At 30.7% G+C, this 8,692-nt stretch overlaps 1 protein-coding gene across 1 annotated transcript in view; it reads left to right on the top strand.

Moving 5' to 3' along the window:
• Nucleotides 1-5,366: 5,366 nt before the first annotated feature.
• The window catches only part of LOC107663564 (protein very KIND-like), a gene marked incomplete at its 3' end in the record, with an annotated part of 60,427 nt that continues 57,101 nt past the window's right edge, over nt 5,367-8,692 (top strand). Inside the window, exon 1 of the mRNA XM_016453802.1 lies at nt 5,367-5,536. Coding sequence (XP_016309288.1) covers nt 5,423-5,536 — 114 coding nt within the window. The remainder of the gene's footprint in view (nt 5,537-8,692) is intronic.

The raw sequence follows: 8,692 nt of genomic DNA, 5'->3' as shown, positions 1-8,692 counted from the left end.
AGAGAGTGAGAGAGAGAGAGAGAGAGAGAGAGAGAGAGAGAGAGTGTGTGTGTGTGTGCGAGTGTGTGTGTGTGCTGGGTTTTCTAAGGACACCAATAATGAACACTATCTGGTTATGTAATATCTTTACATTTATGAAGAATAATCTTCTTTTTCCCCTTCAGCACAGAAGCGGATGGATGGATGGATGAAGACGTACTCGAGTGCAGGTCATTAGTGGTGTTTGAAGTCCTCATCGTGCTGCAGGCGTTTGTGCAGACAAACATCACTCATACGTTATGTCTGTAGTTATGAATGTAACGCTTTCCATTGTTTTCTGCTGTGTTCGGTTTTATAGAAACCATAAAAATCTGTTGTCTGATCATCATACTGTCAGGCTGGCACTCTAAATAAATTATATTTCACTTAATTTTTGTCTGTTTATTAACAGCACATTAGTCATGTGTCTTATCCAGTTATTGAAGCATTGGAAGTACTTTTCAGACTATATTGATTATAGGAATATGTGTTATTTGGAAATATTCTCATAACCAGTAGAAATATATCTGAACATAACAGGGTTAATATATTTAACTAAACCTAAAACCATAAAAATGTTTGTTAGATAAGCATTAACTGAAATAAAATAAAATGTTTAATAAAAAAGTATATTTCAGCTTGTTGCCAAGGCAACATTTCTCATTTTCATTTAGTTTAATTTGATGGTACTAAAATAATAACAACCAAAACTGAAATAAAAACTTTATAGACATTTTTAAAAAATCACAAAAACATACAACAATATTACTAAAACAGAAATGTAATGAAAACACAAAATATAGAAATAAAAATAAAATCGAATTCAAAATATGAATTACGAATTAAAAACACTGGAACATGAAAGCATTCGCGTCTCAGTGTTTTATAAGTGATGTTCTGCCATCTAGTGGCTGATTTGATTAATTAAATAATGTTTAATAAGATTTGTGTCATATATATATATATATATATATATATATATATATATTAGTAGTTTTAAAGGCAGCAGTAATAAGGCACAGGTCATCATGCTATATTGTGCATCAGTGTTTTTTTATTAATTTTTTTATTTATACTATTATAGTATTTATTAATATGTTGAATTAGCTTTTATTTTATATTTTCAGTTTTCATTCTCATCTTAGTTTCATTAATTTAATTGTTTTTGTCATTTCTATTTTTTTAAATATATTATTATTTAGCTTTCATGTATTTTTAATTCCGTTTTAGTAACTTTAGTACTTGAATATTTTTATTTATTTCTAATATTTTCACTTTTCATTCTAATTCTAGTTTTAGTAATTTCATTGTATTTCCCCATTTTTATTTAGTTTAAATATTAACATTTATTTTCATTTATTTTAATTCAGTTTTAGTCATTTTTGTACTTTCTTTTATTTTGTTTTTAAACTTATTTATTTTAGGCAGTTGCCAAGGACAAATTTTTCATCTAGTACTTACATTTAATTTTAGTGTTATTTTAGTCACCGAAGTTTAAAAAAATTAAAAATATATTTATGTAGAATAATTAGATTTTATAATTTTTTTTTTTTACTTAATTGAACCCTGAACAGTCCTGAACAGAGAGCGGTTTCATGCTTCAGGCGTCGTCTTCAGTATCTGATGAAACATGTCTTCCTCTGTTCCAGCAGTGAATCAGCTTTACATTCTCAGGAATGGTTGCTTATGTTGTTCATCAGCTCTTGGTAGCTGTGTCTGTCATGCTTTAGCTGCTGTTGATGTCCTGAAGGTCAGCAGACAATAATGTGGCATCAGCAGAGAGCGTGACTGAATTACTGTTGCATTATAGTCTCACGGCTGTAATTCAGCAAAAGATTATCTCACCGGAGCCTCATGTGATCTTCACACGCTGCTGTAGCCCCGTCTTCTTCGAGCAGATCGAGCCGTGCATGTGTTGCTGTGGCTCTTCATGTCTTGAGGAGCAATATTTGCATTGGAAAGCTGTGAGGGAGAGATATGAAATGCGTTAATTTATGGATGGAAATTCCTGCTAGAGCTGCTGTGAGAATATGAATGTTGCACACAGCCAGTCGAAACTCTACATTATGTTAGATTGAGTCTTCTGCAGGATTTTGATTGAAATCCAGCTTTAACTGAAGTAAATGTATTCCTGAAGTGTTGTTCATATCACCAGATTTACTGACTATATTCACTTAAGTGCTTCTTGAGTTTTGGAGTAAATCTACATACTGACAATATTGTCCAAAATATTGCTTATTATAGTTCATTATAAATATATACTTAATGTATAATTTATAATACTTTTATACTAATTGCCAAAGCAACAATTCAGTTTAATTTGATGTAATAAAGTAACTACAACTTAAAATTAAATAGAAATTAAGTCAATTACAATAAAATTACAAAAAGCACACAATAAAATTACTTAAACGTTAAGTAAAATTAAAAAAGACAGAACATATAAAAATATAAACTATTTCAAAATAATAATTTTATTCTAATTGCCAAAGCAACAATTCAGTTTAATTTGATGTAATAAAATAACTACAACTTAAACTTAAATAGAAATTAATTAAATGAAAATAAAATGACACAAATCACAGAATAAAATTACTTAAACGTTACGTAAATCAGCTTGTTGCCAAGGCAACATTTCTCATTTTCATTTAGTTTAATTTGATGGTACTAAAATAATAACAACCAAAACTGAAATAAAAACTTTATAGACATTTTTAAAAAATCACAAAAACATACAACAATATTACTAAAACAGAAATGTAATGAAAACACAAAATATAGAAATAAAAATAAAATCGAATTCAAAATATGAATTACGAATTAAAAACACTGGAACATGAAAGCATTCGCGTCTCAGTGTTTTATAAGTGATGTTCTGCCATCTAGTGGCTGATTTGATTAATTAAATAATGTTTAATAAGATTTGTGTCTTATATATATATATATATATATATATATATACATATATATATTAGGGCTGCAAAATTAATCGAATTTCTAATCGCGATTACAATTATGGATGCCACAATTACGTAATCGTTCAAAGTCCACTTATGTTATATAGAAATTAATTAAATTAAAATAAAATGACACAAATCACAGAATAAAATTACTTAAACGTTAAGTAAAATGGAAAAAGACAGAAAATATAAAAATAAAAACTATTTCAAAATAATGATTTTTTTGTCATTTTTAATTAAATGAAAATAAAATGACACAAATCACAGAATAAAATTACTTAAACGTTACGTAAAATCAAAAAATAAAAACTATTTCAAAACATTAATAAAACTAGTAACACTTTACAATAAGGTTTCATTTGTTAACTATATTATTTGGCATACAGCATTTATTAATCTTAGTTAATGTTCAGCGTTTACGAATACATTATTAAAATCAAAAGTTGCATCTGTTAATATTAGTTAATGCACTGAACTATCATGAATATATTGAATCATATTTTGATTAACTAACATTAACAAATATTAATAGTTGCTGTAAAAACATAGTTAGTTAAATACTGAATTAGCTTTTGTTTTTATATTTTCAGTTTTAATTTTGTGCTTTTGTCATTTTTCTTTTAAGCTTTCATTTATTTTTATTTCAGTTTTAGTCATTTTAGTATTTGAATTAGTTGCAAAGGCAACATTTTAATTGTAAGTGTATCTAATATTTATTTTATTTCAGCTTTTTTTCAATTACAGAAAATAAAACTCAAAAAATTAAAAATGTAGTGAATTCTACACTATTTTTGTTTATGAAAAATCATAAAATTACAGATTTTTTTAGTTTTTTTAGATAATAACAACACTGTTGTGAATGTATTGGGCTGTGCCTTTATAATATTATCTCAATGAGACTAAAATAACGCATAACGGTTTTATTTTGACAAACATTATCATAATAAACAAAGCTGCTGTTTGTGAGTTCCCAGCATGCACTGCAGTGCGACTAAATCATGCAGCTACTTTTAAAAGTTTTTTGAATTAGTTTTTTTTATGCTGTAATGGTTGATATAGAGAGCTCATTGTACCTGAGCATTTATTGATCGTCAGGTTTATGTGTTAATTTTAAAGTAGAAAAACTGAAATGTATGGAAGGCATCTTTTTATCTCACAATTCTGACTCTTGCAATTCTGAGAAAAAAAGAAAACAAAGCTAGAATTCAGTTTATAGAATAGAAATAGAGTAGAATATAATTTATAGAATAGCTAGAATAGAGTTTATATCTCCAAATTGTGAGATAAAATTCTCTTTTTAATTTTTGTTTATTGCGTGGTGGGAACAAGCTTCCATGTTTTCTTGCAAAACATAATCTTTGTTTTATAAACAACTTTTACAAAAATGTAAACTGTTAAATTATAACACTTGTGACAACTTGCCCCGATGTTAATGTGACAGCACACGGGACCGTTTTTGTAAAGATTTATCACTCTTTTGCTATTTTATTGTCTTTAAAGACCTTCAGAGACGAATTATGGCAGATATTTTAAGGAAAAAAGTTTGAAGCATTTGCGGGTCATGATGACCATTACATAATGTAGAATTCTGAGTTTATATCTCCAAAATGTGAGATCAAATTATCTTTTTTTTTTTCGTGGTGGGAACAAGCTTCCATATTCAAAACTTTTTTTTTTCTTTTGAAAATGGTACTCATAAGTATTATTCTTTAATGCTCATAATGATAACTGAAGCAAGATGTGATGGTACAGGAATACTGTAAACCTTCAGCACCCCAGTATAGGGAAGACCGGGGCTAGTTGTCACACTCTTTACTAGTGAATATTTCTCAGGTTGGCTTTATTGTATTACTAAATTATCAAACTGGGAACCTGCTGTATATTGATATTGAGAAATATATATTTTTATTGTTAAAATATCAAACATGCTTCCACAACATCTCTATTTATTTACTTATTTATTATCCAAATTAGGAAGATGAAACAAAAATGTAAAATGTAAAATACATATAACACTTGTGACAACTTGCCCCATTATTAATGTGACAGCAAACAGGACCGTTTTTGTAAAGATTTATCACTCTTTTGCTATTTTATTGTCTTTAAAGATCTTCAGAGACGAATTATGGCAGATATTTTAAGGGTAAACGTTTATGACGCATATGCGAGTCATGCTGACCAATAAGTAAAAATAATGTGGCGTCTGCGCGCAGCTGACTGAAGGCGGAGGATACTCAGACGCTCGCGGCTCGCGTAGTGATCGCGTCGTTACCATGGCAGCAGAGTTAGTAAACTCCCCCGTTGCCATCGGTTATCGATCCGCGGAAGAACCGCTGGCGCGTGACTGATCTGAGGGAGTCCTTCGGCTTGACGCTCCGTGACGCGGCGCGCGCGTTAACGGGAGACCGAAGCGCCAGCTGTTCTAGAATCGATCAGGACGCGTTATGGGAACGTTCGGGAGCGCCGCGGCCGGCCTGGAAGAGGATGAGGATGAGGATGAGGAAGAGGAGAAGAAGCGCCGGGAAGTTGAGCGTCTTCCTCCACTGCTCGAGGACGAGGTGAGTTTGATTGATTGATTGATTGATTGACAGTCTCTCACGAGGACATTCTGTAGAAATGCTAATATCACAAATGTTTTTATTTTAATATAACATTCCACGAATCCCTAAATTACCAAAAAGTACCAGTATATATATATACACACACACATATACACACACAAATGTGTACTAAAAACTACTAATTCATACGTGTTATTATTATAATATATATGCAGAATATGTATTCAAATATAATAGCAGACATTTTCAGCACCTCTGGCTTCTGAACCTCAGAGCTGGCCGGTAGATCTGTATAAAGCTGATTCAGAGCAGGTCATTACATTTAGGAAACTCTAGAATGTTTTTACTGCACCACAAGGGCACCATAGAAGGGCCCAAGACATTAAAGTTGTTGGGATTAGAGTGTGTGCGAGTGTGTGTGTGTCTGTGATAGTGTGTGAGTGAGGGAGTGTGTGAGTGTGTGTGTGTCTGTGAGAGTGTGTGAGTGAGTGAGTGAGTGAGTGAGTGTGTGTGTGTGTGTCTGTGAGAGTGAGTGAGTGAGTGAGTGAGTGAGTGAGTGTGTGTGTGCGAGTGTGTGTGATTGTAGGGAGGTTAAGGAGAAACGCTCTGTTCTCACGGGAGATTGTCTATTTACGGGTTTGTGCTCTTACAGCTGCATGAGACGGCAACTTTATGCCCTATAAACGCGTTATTGTTCAGCTCCAGTGATGAGTTTTTGAGCTACTGGTGAATAAACACACTCTTTTCTATGAGAGTGTAGTCGTGTGCTAGTCTGTTGTGTTGCAGTAACTAAAAGTGACAACAAAAACAGTGCAACCGTATCATTTATTCATACTGCAGTGCATGCTGGGAAGCTAAGAGCTAACATTGCAATATGCACGTGACATTATTACGGTTAAAGCTGCAGTGTGTGATTTCTGTGCATCTGTACTGTAAATACAGCATCACTAAATGCAATGGGAATAATAATGATTGTTTTTAGTTTGTCAGGTGAGTGAATGATTATGTAGTTAGTCATTAATCTATCATACAAGCTTTTACATGTAATAATGAGGATTTTACAGCATAATACTGTGACTTCATCTCTTTGGGCCTGTTCTCAGTGAAAGTACTTTTACTACTAATGTAAAAAATGACGGCAATTAGTCTAAAATGCTATTTAGAAAATATTATGTTACTTTATTACATGCTTTTGTCCTACTCGTATAGTACTGTTATTTATTTGTTTACTTATTTTAATAACATTTTTGAAAGTACAGTTACTTGTATAAAGACACAATTTATACTGTGAAAAATTAATATGATAAATATGTCTAGAATTTTTTGGATAATATTTAGTTTCTGTTAAACTACTCTATTACCCTACTTATAATAGTGTTGTTTTAGCACTTTATTTGTTTATTTAAATATATTTTTTATTTAGTATTTATTTTAATTTAATTTGCATTTATTGATTATTTATTTGTGTGTTTACTTTATTTTAATCCAATTGTTTATTTTGATCTAATGTTTTAATTATTTTAATCACATTTTTAAATATTTTTTTAAAGGCATCTGTATAGCTACTTGTATATATATTATAGCTCAGTCAAAATAAATATTTAATGTATAATATTATTTGGAAAATATTTAGTTTATATTGTTACATGTTACTTTCATACTCATTGTTATTGTACTCAGTTTATTTATTTATTTTTTATTTACTTTTTTTAACCATTTTTATTTATTAGTTTTTTCCCCTCTAATTTTGATTATTTATTTTTATTAAGTATTTTGTATTATTTGTTTATATTTAAACTTTTTCTGCAAACACTTTTTTTCTGTAAATATTTCCTCAATTTGAAAACCCCTGGATATTTGGATATTCATTAGTGAGCCGTTTCCATTTAAACATGGTGCCGATATGAAAAGAGGCACGAAATACATTTGTTAAACCACCTCTAGGGCCTTTTTACGGACTATGTACATCACTTCATCACTGAGATGGGCTTGTTTTTGGATCAGAAATCAGATCCTTCTGAAGCAGCAGAATATTAATTTGCTATTTATTAAGCAGATTATGCAGCAGTGCAAAAGTCTTCAAGGATCTTCTTGCTGTACGTCTGCTTAGGACTTCCATCTGTGAAGATGCCTCTGTTATCTAATCATGATTTGATTATTTCCTTATGAAGGAAAATGAGTATGCATGGAGTTTAGTTTGTAAACACATTAGTAACTGCATAACAATGTCCCAGCATCATGTCAGTGAGGCATTTTCTTCAGAGTGTGTGAAAATGTAGTTTAGACCCGACTGGAGAGGACAGCTGTCCTTCACACATCTGCCAAACACACATTCCCCATGGAAATTAATTTAGGAATTTGAGCACAATGATGTACAGATTCTGCTGACATCATAGTGGAACTTATTAGAGGATGTTACAATCTGTGCTTTGTAATCCGTGGAATATTCCACTGGAGTTAATAGGTCGCTATGGAGACGATGGAGTTTTGTGCTGTATGTGTGTGTAGCTATAGATGATTTAATTTTTTTGAAAGAAGTCTCTTCTGCTTACCTTGGCTGCATTTATTTGATCAAAAACACAGTAAAATTGTGATATATTATTACAATTTAAAATAGCTGTTTTCTATGTGAATAACTGTTAAACTGTAATGTATTTCTGTGATGCGCAGCTGTATTTTCAGCATCATTACTCCAGTCTTCAGTGTCACATGATCTTCAAAAATCATTCTAATATGCTGATTTGCTGCTCGAGAAACATTTCTGGTTATTATCAATGTTGAAAACAGTTGTGCTGCAGTGTTATTTTACTATAATTGAGATACTGTTATAGTTTTTATCAATATTTTGAATGTTTTTATTTTTATATTGTCCATTTTCATCTAAATTTTATGAAAATGAAAATGGACAATTAATTGTAATATATATATGTATATATTAGGGGTCGACCGATTATCGGCACTGATATTAAGCTTTTTTATGATTATATGTATTGGTCATTTTCAAAACCGATTTGCCGATAAAATAATTTAAAAGCATTTAAAGAAAGTTTTTGTCAGAGCCCTTATTATTCTTAATTATGACATTAATTAAAATTTTTACACCAGACATATATATCGTTTCAAAATATCGGTTATCGGTCTACTTGATCTTTA

Source organism: Sinocyclocheilus anshuiensis, unplaced genomic scaffold, assembly GCF_001515605.1.
Source record: "Sinocyclocheilus anshuiensis isolate Anshui unplaced genomic scaffold, SAMN03320099.WGS_v1.1 scaffold2329, whole genome shotgun sequence".
NCBI lineage: Eukaryota > Metazoa > Chordata > Actinopteri > Cypriniformes > Cyprinidae > Sinocyclocheilus > Sinocyclocheilus anshuiensis.
Note: the sequence above shows the minus strand (reverse complement) of the source record. Positions and strands in the feature narration are given on the sequence as shown.